This window comes from Jaculus jaculus, chromosome 9 (assembly GCF_020740685.1).
Source record: "Jaculus jaculus isolate mJacJac1 chromosome 9, mJacJac1.mat.Y.cur, whole genome shotgun sequence".
Taxonomy (NCBI): domain Eukaryota; kingdom Metazoa; phylum Chordata; class Mammalia; order Rodentia; family Dipodidae; genus Jaculus; species Jaculus jaculus.
Genome location: NC_059110.1, coordinates 136018926 through 136038822, shown reverse-complemented (window position 1 = coordinate 136038822; position 19897 = coordinate 136018926). Strand labels below are relative to the sequence as shown.

At 38.8% G+C, this 19897-nt stretch overlaps 1 protein-coding gene across 3 annotated transcripts in view; it reads right to left on the bottom strand.

Moving 5' to 3' along the window:
- Tanc2 (tetratricopeptide repeat, ankyrin repeat and coiled-coil containing 2) overlaps positions 1-19897 on the bottom strand; it is a 382841-nt gene that overhangs the window by 330570 nt on the left and 32374 nt on the right. For all 3 annotated transcript variants that reach the window (XM_045158789.1, XM_045158790.1, XM_045158791.1), the window contains exon 2: positions 8660-8751. In XM_045158789.1, the coding sequence (XP_045014724.1) occupies positions 8660-8726 (67 nt within the window). In that variant the 5' untranslated portion in view covers positions 8727-8751. The remainder of the gene's footprint in view (positions 1-8659; positions 8752-19897) is intronic.

Here is a 19897-nt window from a genome sequence, read left to right as displayed (position 1 = left end):
GCAGGGTCCAAAATATTGGCCTTTTTAGCTCTGGGGAATCCAATTAGCTTTGGCTTCTACACAAGTTATTGGAACACTTATAACACCAGCCTAGACATGTGCACATATACACTTGATTACTGAAACAGATCTAGTTAAAGGATAGCACAAGAGCTTAACGTCATTTTGTCCAACCTTTTAAAGTTTAGTTGTCCTGTGGCAGCATAGGTCTTTTCTGAAGCACAGAAAGTAGGCACATCTTATCCTTTAAATATCTAAATTCTCAATGCTCCCTTCTTACTGTGAGATTTGGACAGAACCACAGTAGAGAAAAACATGTCTGGGGTCAGGCAAAGCCCTCTTTTCCTTTTTAAAATTGCTATGGGATGGGGCATGCTGTCCTCTTCATCAGGAAGCTTTCTTTGCTTGAGAGCCAAGACCAGTGCAGCACAACCACTTGTGAGGAGTAGCAAGCACACCTGCCTGCTTCTGGCTCAAGATCAGGAATTCTGAAACTCCCAGCCGCACAGCCCTGTAGACTACATGTGTTAGGTAGAAGCAACAGGTCTAACTGACACAGGATACGCTGACACAGAAAATGGTGTGACCATTACAATGGTGGAAACAGGTTTAGTTTGGTAAAGTACCTTGCCTGGGTTCACACAGGAAATTAGGTTTTTAACCTGGATATGTTTTACTTTAATAAAAATCCTGAAATATAAAAAAAAGAATTGCTAAGGCTGGCTAGATGATTTAATGGTTAAAACACCTGCCTGCAAAGCCAAAGGACCCACATTCAATTTTCCAGTTTCCATGCAAAGCCAGACACAAGGTGGTATCTTGCAGCTAGAGGCCCTGACATGCCCATTTTTTTAATCTATCTATCTATCTATCTATCTATCTATCTATCTATCTCTTTCTCTTTTACTCTCTCAAATAAACAAATAAAAATATTAAAAAAATTTTTTACGAATAATTGGTATTTAAAATACATAAACTGGGCTGGAGAGATGGCTTAGCGGTTAAGCGCTTGCCTGTGAAGCCTAAGGACCCCGGTTCAAGGCTCGGTTCCCCAGGTCCCACGTTAGCCAGATGCACAAGGGGGCGCACGCGTCTGGAGTTCGTTTGCAGAGGCTGGAAGCCCTGGCGCGCCCATTCTCTCTCTCTCCCTCTATCTGTCTTTCTCTCTGTGTCTGTCGCTCTCAAATAAATAAATAAAAAATTTAAAAATAAATAAATAAATAAAATAAAATACATAAACTCCCTGAGATTTGTGGCTTAAGTATTTTTTAATGTTTATTTATTTAAATGTTTATTATTGTTATTATTAACATGTTTCATATGGATACATCATGTGTTGGTACCCTCTTTTCCCTCGTCCCTGACCCCATTCCACTGGGGGTGCTCCTCGGTGAGGTTGCAGATATTCCCCATGGGGTTGTAGTTTCTGTGTTGGAGCAGTAGTCATTTATTTTTTGGGGGAGGGGATTCCTCTGGGCATGATGTCTCAACCTGTGGCTCTTACAACCTTTCTGCCCCCTCTTCCACAAAATTCCCTGAGCCATGGTGGGTAAGTTTTAAAACTACTTCAGTGACGAGCTCTTAGGTGTGGCTCACATCTTTACATCATCACAGCACTCAGCAAGTTCAAGGCCAGCTTCAGCTACATGTGAGTTCCAAGCCTCAAAAATAAGTAAAATATATACTTTTTATTGAACATACATAAACTTTGGGCTGGAGAGATGGCTTAGCAGTTAAGGCACTTGCCTGCAAAGCCTGAAGACCCATGTTGAGGACCCAAGTTCAACTCTCCAGGTCCCATGTAAGCCAGATGCACAAGGTGACTCAAGTGTGCAAGGTCGCACATGTGCACAAGGTAGCCCATGTCTGAAGTTCGATTGCAGTGGTTGGAGGTCCTGGCATGCCAATTCTTTCTCTTTCTCATAAAAAAAAAAGTAAGCCTCAATTGACAATTTATGAAAGTAGCTTTCTCAAGGGAACTTTAATCAGTACTAAGAAATTGCTATGTTAAATTTCAAACACCTTGTACAAGTTGAGGACAGGGAGAAACTACTAAATAACAGGATGGAAATTTACTTCCTATCAATTGCAAAATGCTAGTCACAACACATGCCTTTAATCCCAGCACTCGGGAGGCAGAGAAAGGAGGACTGCCCAGAGTTCAAGGCCATCCTGAGACTACATAGTGAATTCCAGGTCAGCCTGACTAGTGTGAGACCCTACCTCAGAAATCCAAGTTAAAAAGAAAATGCTAGCTGATGCATATAGCCTACATAGTTTTCCCTGTCTTCTTTCTCCACTCACATGGATGATAACTGCTAAGAAAAGACCAAACAATTAAAGTAGACAGACAGTGAATGAAATCTTTAGGCTACTAAAAGAGATTACAATATAGAACTGTCTTAGGGTCCTGAAGAAAAATAATCCTAATATTGCAATAAGGGTATTAGAGAGTAGCTTTGGAGTGGCAATAAATTACATTAGGAAGAAAAATTTAATATACATTTCCAGACAGTTAATCATTCAAGTTATGATCATTGTGCCTACAACAATGCAGTGGATCAACTAGCCAGTCTCTCCAAACAGAAACTTCAGAATATACTATGTCTTCCCATTCTTTGCACTTACCACTTACCATATAGTAAAATAAAGAAAACTTACCTATTATACCTAAAAAATGTCTTCCTGATATATCCTCTGCTTTTCCATTTCTAGTATCATTTTTATCATCTCTTAACTAGCATCTTCTCACTGAGGTCACCCCTCTCTTTTTTTCAGATGTGTCTTGCTAAGCTGCCCAGGTCAGACTCTAACTCCCGGGTTCAACGGTTCCTCCTTATCTCAGCCTCCTAAACAGCTCAGATTACAGTTGTATGCCACTATGCCCAACTATAGTTCATTTTATATGATAATACCAGAGTTATTTTGCTTAAAATGTTATACCTTCTTAAAACATGCATTCCTGAGTACTTATTATGTGACAGATAGGATACAACAGTTGACAAAGAGAATAGATTTGTCATAAACTTATGTTAACAGGAGAGCCAAAATAACAGAAAAATAAGTTATATGGTTAAAGAAATAATTGTTACAAAGACAATATTGAAAGGGCTCTAAGGGACTTTTTTTTTTTATTACTTACATACACAGTGTGTATACAGTCACGTTGGTACCATCATTAGCCTCCTCCATGAAAGGGACAAAAATTTAAAGGACACAAAAAAGAGGTTAGGCTTAGCTCTGGTGGCTAGGAAAGACTGATGAGAAGATGACATCAGAGTGGTGGCCTTAATGAAACAAAGAACCTAACTAATACCCTAGATATAAGAAGAGCAAGCACAAAAACCCAAAAGAGAAGGCTAATGTGGCCAAAACAGAATGAACAAAAACAAGAAGTAGAATTACAGGGAATGAAGTCAAAGGTAATCTAGACCAGATATTAAAGAATTGTGGAAAGACATGAGTTTCTAGTCAACTTAACATTAGTCTCTTATTTAAAAACTCTATTTGGTAACTCAATGCTAACATTCTTCACTGTAGAAGATTGTTACACTATTTTTACCATTCCATTATACCTGCCAAGCCTCACTTCCTCACTTATCCATTCCAAGTTCCCAAAGTGTTGAATTAAACCTCAAGCCAGTATAAATGAAGACAGCATCTACAAACTGGAAGTGGGGCATTATCCAATTCATTCTTGTAATTTTAACATTTTTCTGTGCTATAATACTTAAGAATATTTTTTCAGTAAATATTGCAGGAACATGGAGGTAAGAAGAAAACTCTAACACTGTCAAATAAATAAATAAAACATTTAAAAAATAACTCAAGTACAGATAGCAAATTTATTCAAGGCAGAGTCAAGTTCATTATTTAAAGGGGTAAAGAAAATATATGGCATTTAAAAAACTAATTTGCATAAAATAGAAAGTTTCTGAATAAGAGTTTTGAAATGCAAGGCTAGAGAAGTTAGGACAGGTTAAGTCTTTGCAAACTAGGTTTCTAATTATCCCTTTATAAGAACAAAGCTCGGAATATATAGCTCAGTGGTACAGTGTCTCCTAAAATATGAAAGGCTTTGGTACAATCCCTAATACCACTAAAAAAGAAAAAAAGGAAAGAAAAAGATTAGTGCAAAACAGGAAGTCAGGAAAAGTAGTTTATTTATTCATTAATTCAAGTTCTATAAATTTCCAGACAACATTCTAGATGACAGGAACATCTAGACAGTGAGGCCTTAGAGCCTGGAGGAGACATACAAATGACAAAACCAAGAAAACAATACAAGTGATGTGTACTGTACGGCCAAAGGGGATTGAGATGAAAATGTGTGATGGAGAATGATGAGAAAGACCAGTGAATGGTAAGGGAAAAAAAAAAAAAAAAAGGGAAAAAAGGTTGGGAAGGCAGGTGGTGTTTGTATCATCAAAGACTCTATAGGGGGCTGGAGAGATGGCTTAGCGGTTAAGCGCTTGCCTGTGAAGCCTAAGGACCCCGGTTCGAGGCTCAGTTCCCCAGGTCCCACGTTAGCCAGATGCACAAGGGGGTGCACGCATCTGGAGTTCGTTTGCAGAGGCTGGAAGCCCTGGCGCGCCCATTCTCTCTATCTGTCTTTCTCTCTGTGTCTGTTGCTCTCAAATAAATAAATTAAAAAAAAAAAAGACTCTATAGGCTTATCAAAAGGCTTTGAACTTTACTAAATGACCTAATGAGAAAAACTTACTTCAGATTCAGATCATCATTTACTAACTCTAAGCATGGGTAGGAAGAAGCCAGGCCTGCATAAGCAGAGATTCCACTGAGATCAACACAAATTGACAAAATTTGGGATGGCTGTGTGAACTGGCTTGAGAATGAGGACCAGCAAATATATATATAATAATGTAAATAATAATGGACATGTTATATATGTGGTAATATATAATATCTAAATGAACCTTTTTTTTTTTTTTTTTTTTTTTTTGAGCAGGGTTTCATGTCACCCAGGCTGGTCTAAAACTCACTAAGAAGCTCAAACTGCCTTGAACTTGCCTACATCTCCCAAGTGCCCAACTAAATTTGGCCTTCAGATCAATAATAAAAATGAAGGCTCCCCACTCACTGATTCACCCCACAAGACACCAAATTCATGGTAGCAATAATCTGGGTAACTGGAAACTTCACAGTGAAGCTGAGCAGGATTTCCAGAATCAGATGGTGCTAAAAGCAGAGACCCTGCACACAGAACAGACCTCTCTAGACATTATCCAGTTCAGCCCACCTAATCCATCCAAGTCATCAGCCCTTCATCACAGCTGTGGCATGCCAAAGAACACTTTCCCCTTCTGGGGAAAGTACAATTTACTTCAGTCTCTAGGTTTTTTTGTTTTTTTTTCAAACACAACGTCTGATAAATAGTGGAAAAATGTTTAGACCTGTAAAGAAGCAAGAAAAGATGACCCATATCAAGTAGCAGAAACAGTTAAGAGAAGACAATACACAACCTACAAAAGTAGATTCGCGACATCAACTGTTAAACTGTCATTAAGAATCAGGAATAAGAAAGTGGTCAAGGTATCAGTTATATGAAATGTTGATAAGTTAAGGACTTATGTCTGAAACTTTATGTTAACTACTTAAAGTTACAAAGAGAACATTATTTTCACATTACTAGGTGAAACATGAATAAAAATGTGTTGGCAAATCCAAATGACAGCACGAAAAAGGGAGAAAGAAGCACAGAATAGCTAGGACAAATATAAAACACAGAGCAATGTGTTCTGTTTTAAAACCAGACATCTCTGAAGTAACACTGGCCAGTGTCTTGTGTGTGTAATGCGGGCACACACACTATGGAGCACGTGTGGTAAGTGGACGCCTCAGGGCGTCTGTCCTCTTTTCTTTCTGAGACAGTTTCTCTTGTCGTTTTACCACTGCGTGTGCACACATCTAGCTGCCCACAAGCTTGTGCACTCCCCGAGCTCTTCCTCCCAATGATGCAGAGGTGTCAGAATCACAGGTGAGTGGGTCAGTTTACATCCAGCTTTATTTACATGAGTCCTGGGGAACTGAACTTGGGCCAGAGGCTTGCAAGTAAGTGTCTAACAGCTGAGCCATAGTCCCAGACCCAGGCTCAGACCCAGACCAATGTCTTTCAGAACAGAAAAAAGAAAGTATTGGAATAAATGAAAATTAAAAAGAAACTTCCACTCTCTGCTATTAATAGCATCATCATATATAAATACTGAAAGTAAATTAATAAAACAAATCAGATCTTAGCTGGGCATCGTGGAACACACCTTTAATCCCAGCACTTGGGAGGCAGAGGTAGGAGGATTGTCATGAGTTCAATGCCACCCTGAGACTACACTGCAAATTCCAGATCAACCTGGGCCAGAGTTAAACCCGACCTCCAAGAAAAAAAAAAAAATCATGGCTGGAGAGATGGCTTAGTGGTTAAGTCACTTGCCTGCAAAAACAAAAAGCCTAGGTTCAATTCTCCAGTACCTATGTAAGCCAGATGCACAAGATGCACATGCATCTGGAGTTTGTAGTGTCTAGAGGCCCTGGCACACCCATATTCATATTTTTTCTCTCTCTCTCTCTCTCCCTCTCTCCCTCCCTCCCCTCTCTCTCTCTCTAAATATATATCTCAAATAAATAAATAAAATATTAAAAAACTATGTACTAAGCAAGTTGTGTGATAAAATGCCATTCTGAGATTGTGGATTTGTTCATATCTCCTAGTTTCTGACAAGTTTTGTTTTGTGTATTTGAAAGCTATCTTATTAGAGAAACTGAAGTTTAAGATTGATATATCTTCCTGGTGAATTTACTCTTTTATCATTATGAAATGCCTATAATTGATTCTAATAATTATTTTTGAAAATAATTTTAAAAGATTTAAGGATATAAAATATTTGAGGGCCATCATTAACTAAATTGATCTAGAATGTATCCAATATCATAGAACTCACATTATGTTCAGGTTTGTCTAGAACAGTCACCAAAGTTCAGCATAAAAACTACAAAGTAAACCAAAATAAATACTAGAGCCATGAAAATAATATTGAAGAGATTTCTAACAACTGTGAAACTAAACTAAAATTCAGTAATAACGTTAATCTGTCCTGTTTCTTGGCACAGAGTTCTAAAACTTTCACAATTTCCACAGTGCTCTTGTTGTTGTTGCTTTATTTTGGCATACTATGGGGAAGACTAGTGGCTGGTGGCTCTTTCATAGCCTTAAAATGGGACTTGTTGCCAGAGAAACTGTGATTAGGAGGCTAGAGCTCTCAGTCTTAGCTGCCAATCTCAGTTTGGAAATTAATAAATATAGCTGCAAATATCTAAAGTCTAAGAAATCACAGTGGAAACTGGAACATTTTGAAATACATGATAATGAATATACTACCAATGTAAATATACACACTGAAGAGAAAAGTTAGGATAGAAAGATGAAGTATATGCAAAGTCTATCACCCCAAACAACAACAAAAGAAATTTCAGGGCTGGAGAGATGGTTTAGCAGCTAAGCACTTGCATGTGAAGCCTAAGGACCCCAGTTCGAGGCTCGATTCCCCAGGACCCACGTTAGCCAGATGCACAAGGGGGCGCACGCGTCTGAGTTTGTTTGCAGTGGCTGGAGGCCCTGGCGCGCACGTGCACATGCGCACATGCGCTCTCGCTCGCTCTCTTGCTCGTTCTCTCTCTTGCTCACTCTCTCTCTCTCTCCCCCTCCCTCCCTCTTTCTCTCTCTCTGTCGCTCTCAAATAAAAAATAAACAAGAAATTTTTAAAAAAGAAATTTCAGCTTATTTCTCTTCAATATTCTCTCCCGAAAGTTTTCTACCTTAGAAGCCCAAGTTAGCTTCTTGTTCTTTAAAAACAAAACCCAAGAAAACTTTTAGAAACTGTTATTAAAATATCAACTTTTTTCAGGGGGTGGGGGTACAAACTCTTTCCCTATAGCCCATGTTGTCCTAGAACCCACTAGGTAGCAAGGCTGGCTTCAAACTCATGATCCTGATGTCTCAGCTTCCACATTTCTTGAATTACCTGTTTGTACAATCATGTCTGTAATTATATTTTACCTTCCATATAAAGACACTTCCTATTTTAAATTATTATTTATTTACTTTCTTGTAAGAAGAGAGAGAATGAGCACTCCAGGGTCTCTTGCCACTGCAAACAAATTCCACATATATGTGCCACTTTGTATATTTAGCTTTAAGTAGGTATTGGGGAATCAAACTCAGGCCATCAAGCTTTGCAAGCAAGTGCCTTTAACTGCTGAGCCATCTCTCCAGCCCCAACAGTTCCTATCTTAACAGCTGCCCTCCACAAACAGTATCTACAACTATAATAATTCACCATGTTAAATTCAAACTTAGGTCTAGATGGTTTTAATAAATAGATGCACAGAAGCACTTTTCTCTCACATATCAGAAATAAGTACTTTTCCTTCCCAAACTTTTCCTTTACTTGACTGCTCCTAACACTCAAGGGCTCCCACCTTGTAATAAAGAATATAACAGCTCACAAACATACAAACTTGCTTCTCTTAAAAATTAATAAATTAATAAAATAATAAAAATAAAAAATGTTACAGCAAAAGTTCAGACCCCTAAAAAGGCCTGTATTTCTAAAATATACAGGATAAATGCAGGACAGTCACTTACCACTTGACCTGTTTTTACGACTTGACTTCCCACCAGTAAGAAGCATCTTGAGACTATTCCGAAACATGGCTGTGCTCTTTATGAATACAAAACTGTAAAAAATAAAAGAGAGGAAACAAGTTTTAAAAAGATTTTATATTTAAAAATGCCTCTAAGCTTACTTACAAATGCATATATAATTAATTATACTTGAATACACAGTACAAAATTATAATTTTATGACAAAAGAAACCCATTAAACATGTAGGTAAACATATATAAACATATTGTATATAACATATAAACATACTATAGCTAGGAGCAGTGGCACCTTTAATCAAGAAAATCGCATGTAGCCAGACGTGGTGGCGCATGCCTTTAATCCCAGCACTTGGGAGGGAGAGAAGGGAGGATTGCCATGAGTTCGAGGCCACCCTGAGACTACATAGTGAATTCCAGGTCAGCCTGGACTAAAGTGAAACCCTACCTCAAAAAAGACAGACAGGGCTGGAGAGATGGCTTAGCGGTTTAGGCGCTTGCCTGTGAAGCCTAAGGACCCCGGTTCGAGGCTCGATTCCCCAGGTCCCACGTTAGCCAGATGCACAAGGGGGCGCACGCGTCTGGAGTTCGTTTGCAGAGGCTGGAAGCCCTGGTGTGCCCATTCTCTCTCTCTCCCTCTATCTGTCTTTCTCTCTGTGTCTCTCGCTCTCAAATTAAAAAAAAAAAAAAAAAACAGACAGAAAGAAAGAAGAAAAATAAATCACATGAGCCCAGGCATTTGGGACTAGCCTAGGAAATACAGCAAGACCCCATCCAAAATGAGTAAATAAATAAAAATAGGGCTTAGAGTCAAGATGGTGTCTGGCTAACCACGCCTTACCTTGCAGGAAAGGAAAGATGAACGCAGATCCTGAGGAGATAATCAGCCTATCGCACCTCACCAGGGCCCCAGCTGAAACCATAGAGTAACTGGGGAAATGAGCAAGAGTGCTGTTTTCTTGTTGAACCTGGTACCAGCACAAAGATGAAGGAGATAGACACAGAGAACACTCAGCTCCTACCAAACCAGATATCCAGAGACACAGAAGCTCCCAGGACCTCATCACTGCAGTAGACCTAAAACAAACCCAACATGGCTTAGGGAAATTTGCAGAAGGGGGAATGGAAAGATTGTTAGAACCACAAGTTGGGACATTATGCATAAAGACACTGCCTCTTCCCCATAACTGATGGCTAATCCTGTAATGCATGACCCACAATCCCCAATGAAGAGGGTCCCTTCTGAAGAGGGAGGACAGGGATGAGACTAACAATAATACCAACATGTGCTGTTTACACACTCAGTATGTACGTAACTAATAAAATTAAAATATACTATAATGTTTTGTATACCCTAAGAAATAAAAGTAGGTATCCCTGGACTAGGGCAATAAGTACTTGGTAAAGTACTTGCCTTGCAAACATGAGGACCTGAGTTGGATCCTCAGAACACATAAAAATTGCTGGCCATTACAGCACACACCTGTAAAGACTGTCTCAAAAACAAGGTGGATGATGTTCCTAAGAATGACACCTGGGGTTATCCTCTGGCCTCCATACATATGCAAACATGTGCACCCACACATTCATGAACAAGCACACATATATATACATATGCATACAAAAAGGTAGATAGTACTGAAGATTCACAGAAATTTAATATATAACTAGGGGCCAGAGAGATGCCTGTGAAGCCCAAGGACCCAGGTTAGATTCTCTAGGTCCTACATAAGCCAGATGCACAAGATGGCGCATGTGTCTGGAGTTCCTCTGCACTGGCTACAGGCCCCAGTGTACCCATTCTTTCTCTCTCTGTCTCAAATAAAAAATCAGCAAAAAGTTGAGTTATAGAAGATGTATAGGATAACAAATAAAAACATTTCAGAAAGATTCATCACCTAAGTACCTGCTGCACAACTCTTGAGTACTTGAGTTTGGCCTAGACCCCACGTAAATGCTGAAAGATGAGGCATGTGTGTGTCTGAACACACACATACCAGATAGCTCGACAGACAGACAGAAAGACAGATAAATGATAGATAATGGATGGATTTTTTTAATGAAATAAAGAAATAAAACCTGGCTGGAGCAATGGACCAGCGATTGAAGCGCCTGCCTGAAAAGCATAGGGACCTGAGTTCAATTCCCCAGTACACAAGTAAAGCCAGATGCACAAGGTGGTACATGCATCTGGAGTTTGTCTACAGTGGCTAGAGGCTGCTGGTATGCTCATTCGCTTGCTTTCTCAAATAAATAAATTCATAGTCTCGCTTTAGCCCAGGTTTAAAGGCGTGTGCTACGATACCTGGCTCTAGTATTTCTTTTACTAATTAATTCTTTGATTTTATTTCTTTGTTAAAAAGAATATTTTAGGCTGGGTGTGGTGGCACATGCCTTTAGTCCCAGCACAAGGGAGGCAGAGGTAGGAGGATCACCATGAGTTTGTGAGTTTGAGGCCACCTGAGACTACATAGTGAATTCCAGGTCAGCCTGAGCTACAGTGAGACCCTACCTCAAAAAACAAAAAAGAAAAGAAATACTAAAAAGAAGAATATGGAGACAGCTCAGTAGTTAAAGCACCTGTGTGCAAAGCCTAACCATCCATGTAAAGCTATACGTACAAAGTAGTGCATGCATCTGGAGTTCGTTTGCAGCAACTAGAAGCCCTAACGTGCCCTTTCTCTCTCTCTCTCTCTCTTCTACCTGTGCTTGCAAATAAATGAATAAATAAAAATAAAAAAGAAATACTAAAATAAAGTTCTTGCAATAGGAGAAAAAATCATACTTTCAAGCACAGAAATGCAAAAGGGAAGTCACAGAATGGGTTAACATGTTGATACATATAAACAGCAAAAATAATAAAGTTAATAGCTTGATAATTTTAAAACATATGTAAAGACATAGAGAGATCAGTGGTACGAAGCTTGCCTAGCATGCATGAGGCCCTAGGTTCAAACCCCAACACCACAAAAATAAGTAAAATATACATGAACTTGAAATGACAACAAAGAAGGCAGAAGTAGAGTCAATGGAATTAAAGTTTCTAAGATACCTTTTGTCTAGGAATAGCAAAAATAGTAATTTTTGTTAGATCTCAATAGTGCCAAAAACTCATATTATAATCTCTAAGATGTCCATTAAATTTAATTAAAGAGATAATAAGAATAATTAAAAATTCAGCCAAGGGCTAGAGAGATGGCTTAGCAGTTAAGGCATTTGCCTGCAAATTCTAAGGACCCATGTTCAACTCTCCAGATCCCACTTAAGCCAAATGCACAAAGGTGAGGCAAGCAAAAGGTCACACATGCCCACTAGGTGACACAAGCACCTGAAGTTTGATTTCAGTGGCTGAGGCCCTGGCATACCAATTCTCTTTCTCTCTCTCAAATTAAAAAAAAAAAAAAATCAGTCAAGCATAGTGGCATACATCCAAAGTCCTAGCATCCCATGAAGGCTGAGGCAGGAGAATTTTGAGTTCCAAGTCAGCCTGTGCTATACAGTGAGACCCTGTGTCAAAAAGAAAAGAAAAGGAAAGGAAAAGTGAGCAATAAAAGACATTAAAGAAAGATAACAGTACAAGTATATAAGAAACTTAAAGAGTAAGATGGTATACTGAAATTCAATTATCTACATTACTGTGTTAAATACAGTAAGAGTATAATACAGACACAAAAAGATTGTATGCAAAATAATGGAAAAGATATACCATGTAATATCAACTAATAGAAAGCTAGCATAGCTATGCAAATACCAGGCAAGACAAGTATTATTAAAGATGGGTGAGGAGGAGATTGTCTCTCAGTGGTTGAACACTTGCCTGGAATTGCCAAAGCACTGGGTTCCATACCATAATTCTAAATCTGAATGCTCAAAGTAATAAAATTATAACAACAAAACAACAAAGCTTAGATATTTATAGCAAAAGCATAAAACAGTAAAAGATGGAAGGTATCTACATTCATATGACAGACTAACACACTGAACTATTCCATTTATATTCAAGAACAGATTAATTTTTAACAATAATCTGAATGACTGTCTCTTGGAGGTAAACATAAGGATTAACTGGGATAGGGCATGCAAAACCCCTCCAAGATAATGGGAATTGTCTCCTTCTGTTAGAAGGTGGAATACACATGTGTATGTATTAAAACTCAGCAAATACTTATAACATAGTTATCCATCTTATTGTAGTAAATTTTACCTCCAGAGAACAAAGTAGACAAATAATAAAATTTAATGATAACCATGCCCAAGTAATTAGGAAGAGCAGAGCAGTAAGTATAATTTACTCTGAAATGCATCCAAGAATAATATGGATAGAGGCATGAGAAAACAGATAAAAGTAATTATAGCAAAATGTTAACCATCTACCCTTAGTCTTGGCCATACATGCATGAACTAAAATTATTAAAAATTTAAGGGCTGGAGAGATGGCTTAGCAGTTAAGCGCTTGCCTGTGAAGCCTAAGGACCCCGGTTCGAGGCTCGGTTCCCCAGGTCCCATGTTAGCCAGATGTACAAGGGGGTGCATGCATCTGGAGTTCGTTTGCAGAGGCTGGAAGCCCTGGCGCACCCATTCTCTCTCCCTCTATCTGTCTTTCTCTCTGTGTCTGTCGCTCTCAAATAAATAAATAAATAATTTAAATATATATATATATATATATATAAAATTTAAATAATTGAGCTGTCAATGGTTTAGAGCTACTCCCATTTCTAAGAAATGTCCTTGGCTGACTGGAATCACTTTGCCCAGGAAGCTCCTGTCTCACTGTCTCTACTACGGAGAGGCCCTCAGCCAATGTCTGGTTATATAATACACATATACAAAATACCAGCTTCCTTAAGTCCAGGAGGGGAACAATTCTGTCTTATGACTTATATATCCTAATTCACTCATCTTTCTTCTGCTTTCTCATTAAAAAATTAACTCTGGAAGCCAGGCGTGATGGTGCACACCTTTAATCCCAGCACTCAGGAGGCAGAGACAGAAGGCTCGCTTTGAGTTTGAGGCCACCTGAGACTACATAATAAATTCCAGGCCAGCCTGGGCTAGAGCAAGACCCTATCTCAAAAACAAAACAAAACAAAAAACTTCTGAAAAAAAAAATACACACTTATTTGTTCAATGCCAATTCCCCCACTAAACATAAGCCCCAGGAGGGCATGGAACGTGTAATTTACTGCTGTATCCCTGAAACTGAAGGATAAGACCTAATACACAGCAGGTACCAAAAATATATATTTATTGAAGTATCCTGTATATTTATTTTGTCTGTACATTACTGTCCACATCAAACCCTTGCAGTGAAACCTAATCTTATTTATCTTTTCATCTTCAATGCCTAGTTACAGTACAAGAGATAATAACAAATAATTGAGCCTATGCTCAATTATTATTATGATTATTAACTTACTAGCGCTAAGAATATAGCTCAGTGGTAGAATGCTGAAATAGCAGTTGTGAAGTCTATGTTCACTTCCCCACTGAATGAAAGGAGGGAAGAAAGGAAGAGAGGGAGGGGGGGGGGGAGAAAGAAAGGAGAAACAGAGGGAGGGAGAGAAGGTAGCGAGAAGAAGGGGGGAGAGAGAGAATATTAACTTAATGAAACAATAAAGGGGCATGATGTATATAAATGTGTCATTATACGAGAAAGACTTTGACTTGAGAAGAATGGAAACTATCATGGAGTGAATGAGCTAGAGTCAGGAAAAAGCCTGAAATTCTTGCCCAGTGGGTGAAAGGGATTAAGAAAATTATAGTCATTCAGACATTTGCCTCAGAACCTCTTGATTTTTTTTATGCACAATATTTTGTATGATGTTCAAAGTTATGAAATGAAAAAAATATGTAAGTACATACATATTAGAAGAAATTGGTTAAAATTTAATAAACTAGAAGTCAAAAGGATAAAAATCTCTTATCTAAAAAAGATAATATTCTAAATATAGGTTGAAACTTTTGATGGAAACATTTATGGCTATAAAATACTTAAGTCTAATTATTCATCTCATAATTATTACTTTCAATGACTTTCAAATTAACATACTAATAAAAATTGTTAAATACTGAAGCTAAATAGGAAAAGTAGTTTGATCTAATTGAAAGTAGTGTGTCTAATTTTCATCCCTACTTGTCAAAATTTTTTATCCAAATTTGAAAATGTTCATTCTTTCAGGAGTAATTGTTAAGTAAATTCCTAGCAAATAAATTTCTGGACAGGAGGTTAACAAGACATTCACATGCCCACAGTCACTTCTAATTATCTTAACTAATTTCAACATTATGTTATCTGATGATCCCTAAGCTTATATGTTTGTGACACCTGTTCTAGACCATCTAGGAGTATTGACTTTTTTTTTGTTTGTTTTTAGAGGTAGGGTTTCACTTTAGCCCAGGCTGGAACTCACTATGTAGTCTCGGGGTGCCCTCGAACTCATGGCAATCCTCCTACCTCTGCCTCCCCAGTGCTGGGATTAAAGACATGCACCACCATGCCTGGCTTAGCATTGTCTTCTGTTGTAACCAGGAGAACCAAGAAGCTCATGGGTCAGCTATACAACAAGAAATAAAGGAGACCCTGTCTCAAGTAAAGGGGAAGGAGAGGACAAACACTCAAAGGTTGTTCTCTGACTCGCACATGTGTGTGCGCACACACACGCATTAAAAATATCACAACATTCTCCCAAAGTAAATATTTTAGTATCAATAATGTAATCAAATTAACTATTAAGTACTTCTTCACTATTCTGATAATCACAGTATTCCCTTAAGGATTTCCATTCTCAGGGCTTGGGGAGAGTCCAGTGATAGAGTACTTGGCTGGCATACATGAGATTCTCAGTACGATCGCCAACATGGGTGGGGAGGGAAGGCAGAGTGGAGCAGGACCAAAGAGGGAAGACAGGCCAGGCTGCAGGGAGACCAGGTAGAAAGTTCCAGGAGTAGCTCAAGTAAGAAGCGATGAGAACTATCACTAGAATGACAGAAATAAAATGCTAACTACTTAAACTAGGTGTATTTTAAATACAGAATTTATATTATTTGCTAATACCCTGTGGGTATAAGGGATAAAAGAAAGGAAGACAGAGGGAGAGAAAAAGAATCCCATTTTACTAAAGGATTTACCTGTTTTATGGGGGAGGGGGCATATTTATAAAGTCTATCTTAAAATGTAGTTCTATTGACTTTTACTTTCATATTTTTACAAGCAAGTGCCTTTAACCACTGAGCAATCTCTCCAGCCTGAGCTTCCATATTTTTAAAACCTCCCTTTTTCTGTTTTGTTACTTTTGTCTCGCTTCTTGAATTCAAGAGTTAAATTTACTTACATTCTGTGAGTGCTAATAAAATTATCTTAAAGTTGGGACATTTTCTTCAAGGACCAGTTAGAATTTCTCTTGGGTCCTTACAGATGTCTATTTCTAGATAATTTTTACTCTAGATATCTTCAGAATTGCTCTTTGATCTAAAAATAATTTTAAGACAGTATTTTAAGTGTTCCAAATACTTAAGCTTATTGTTCTGTTTAGCCTTCCCCTTTTTCAGTGTCTACCATTATTATTTAATGGTAGGAGAATGTGCTTTTTGGATATCTACTTTGGAAACTTTGATATTTTCCTGTGTCCTAATAACACTTAGTTTTCACAATATTCTGTTGCTTTTAAAACATATATTCTTTATTTGTAGGCCGAGTATAATAAAGGGGATTTAAGCATAAGAAATGAACTAAACTGGATGACCCTTATGGAAAAGCAAAGTACCATAGTGATTGAAGTAGAGTCAATGTTGTCTTTATAACTTTAGGAAGTTTCAAACCCTGATAAAATTATTTTTATTTTTGAGCTCTAACAGAATGAAGGAATTTATGGAAATTAGATAAGTAAAGCATCCCTATTCTATCTCACTTATCTCCATTTTTTAATTTTTATTTAATTTTTATTTTTTTGCAGGGGAGTGTGTGCCTTTTATTACAATGCTACAGAGAGAAATGGATCTCTAAGGAGCATCTGGTGCTGGAGAGGGACCCCTGAAAATGGTAGACAGGCTTTCTGACCATACTGTATCTTTCTGCAAACATACTTTATTTTGAGTCTAAGTCCACCACAGTGTGGTGAGAGTAGGGGGAAAGTCTTTACTGAAAGAGGGCCTGGCTTTAACCCACATAGGGAAGGCAATGCCAATGAGCTGAAGTCAAGCTCCCCTCAATGAACTATCCCCATTCAGACGCCTGTTCTCTGGCTCTGGCAGTGGGCAACTCTGAGAGATACTCTGCTATGCAGGCTCCTTTCCACATGATGCCAGGCAGCTATTCTCTTCCATTTTCAGTGGCTAAGACCATGGTAGGTTAACTGAAGAGCCTCCTTGGCTTCTTCCTTTTTGCCTTTGACAGCAGAGGTTTCTGTGAAGGACCGTGGGCTCAGGTTCAGGTGCTGAGAGGACTGGAGCTGAAGGGACAGGCTGTTCTGGCTGTTTGCTGACTTGGCTATCAGTTTCTTGAGGGGAGGCACTGCTGGAGGTCTGACTCTCTGCCATGCCTTGATGCTTCTGCCTTGCTTGGACCTCCTGTTTGGTCACTGCTACATACAGACTCTGAAGATTTATGGCAAAGGCCTTCCATCGCCAATGTTACATGCCTCTGGTAATTTCTCCAAGCTGATGCACTAGGTATGTTGGGCTCCCCCGGCAGGTAGTGCTGAGGAAGAACCAGGCCCACTAGTTCCTCCCGAGGGATTGAGGAGGAGGGTGGGTGTTGACAGCCATGAACACACCGAGCAGGGAGTCTTGTCGAAGCAGGATCTTATTTTTCCTTATTTATTTGAAAGCAACAGACACAAAAAAAAAAAAGAGGGAAGGGATGGAGAGAGAGAAAGAGACTGGGTACACCAGGGTCTCCAGCCACTGCAAATGAACTCCAGATGCATGAGCTACCTTGTGCATCAGGCTTATGTGGGTCCTAGAGAATCAAGCCTTGAACCAGGGTCCTTAGGCTTCATAAGTAAGCACTTAACCGCTAAGCCATTTCTCCAGCCCCTGCCTTCATATTTCAAATCAGACATTACCTCCCTGAAGATTCCTATGACCACCCCCTACCAAGGTCTAGCAATATACTCTTCCTTGGTCTTTCTCCCACACAACACATTTTTTTCTAAATTTTTTTTGTTAGTATTTTTATTTTTTGAGAGCAACAGAGAGAGAAAGAGGCAGATAGAAAGAGTGAGAGAAAGAGAGAGAGAATGGGTTCACCAGGGCCTCCAGCCACTGCAAATGAACTCCAGACGCATGTGCCCCCTTGTGCATCTGGCTACCATGGGTCCTGAGGAATTGAGCCTCAAACTGTGGTTCTTAGGCTTCACAGGCAAGCGCTTAACCACTAAGCCATCTCTCTAGCCCCACAACACATTTTTTAACATATTGTTTAACTATCTCCTCCACTAATTCATCAGCTCTATGAAAAGTAGAACTAAGCTATTGTTTGTTTTTGAGACACAGTCTCACCATGTTGCCCAAGCTAGCCTTAAACTCCTAGACTCAAGGAAAAACAAAAACCAAAAAAACCTCCCAAGTGCTTGATTATAGGCATGGACCAGCATGTCCAGCTCCAATTTTGCCTTTTTAATCTTTGTATTTTTAGACTCTCATACATAAAAAGTATTCAATAAAAATCCTCAGAATGAAGATATAAACCCTAACCCACCAGGAGTGGAGCTCATCTAGTTTCTGTAGATATATCTAGCATAATCATAATTTGAAACATTACTCCCGAGTTGGGGTGGGGTATTGGTACAAAATGGGAATATTTGCAGTGTCATACAGCAGTGCATGGGAGAAAGTAAACCATGAACCTTTTCAATAGGAGTTTCATAACAACATTCTCTATTTCAAGAATGGAAGAAATTATCACTAACTAACTGAGTACTGCATATGGCCCCACAGCGCTGCAGCTGCACAATTTTAGAAGCTGCCCAGTGAGGCACAGGGCACCTCCCAGCTTCTATGGTACAGCAAAGTCAGGGTCAGAACCGGAGAGGAAAGGGGAGGAAGGCCATCCCTGCCCACCAACACTGACAACACTAAACACAGATAAGTCTTACTGCTCCCTAGTGGGAGCAGAGAACAATCACTCTGTGTGTTTAATAAAATATATCAACGTCTCAGGAGAGAGGGGGACATAGTGCTCCTAAGGACAGGCTACATAATGCCTATATCCTTAGTTACCTCTCAAAGAAAAGTTCAAGTTCCCATTCCCATACACAAAGCAATGTGTTCCTTTTAATGCAGAAGCTCTGATAGTGGGCTGTGCCTGTAATACATCCAAGGCAAAAATACGACAATAGCTTTAGCACTCCAGAATTGATAAAGGCTATCAAGGGATCACAGTGGAAAGAGAAAAGGAAAATCTCAGTTCAGCAGCACAATGGTAACAGTGTCTCTGGACATGGAAATTCAACCAAAACCCATTAGCAGTGACCACAAAGGACACTTTCTAGGTATCAGGACAATGCTATATAGTGTCAGAGGGACATATTGGTATATTCTACAGACTGAAGAAGAAAGCAGAAATACCCCATTTTTGCAAAAAGTAGCTGACAGAATCCAACTAAGAAGAGTATAGCAGGACGGAGTGCTGCTACCCACACCTGCCCATCCATCACTACTGCTTTAGATCCTTTCATGGTCTCTGGTCTGCTCAAAACATCTATGCCTTCATTTAATTACCATAAAATACTCTAAGACATTTATCTTATGTGTTAAAATAGGTTAGGAATGTGGGTAAGATGCCAACAGCGCCTATTACATTATGGAAAGGTCCTTATCTCCTAAATACTCTCATGTTGTCTAATCTTTTTACCTGTCCACACTTCCTCAACTCTATCTGCAAATCACTAATTCTCCCCAGTTATTTCTACCTTTATCCTTTAACCTTCTATTAAAGTTACATTTATTTGCTACTTTTATTGCATTTGATTGAACAAGAAAACAAACAAATCATGTCAAATGGTGCCAGCTGGCGAAGGATCACATTTTTCATAAAACAAATATGCAACAGGAATTATTCTACTCCTTCCTTTCACGTCATTTTGAAATGTATTACTTTTCTGAATGTTAGCACATTTCTCATTCCAATTTCTAATTATAGTTTTCATTTTCATGAGTTTTATTATTTAAAGTACACATAATCAGTTTTGTTAGTTTTTCCTCTTTTCTTTTTGTTCTCAT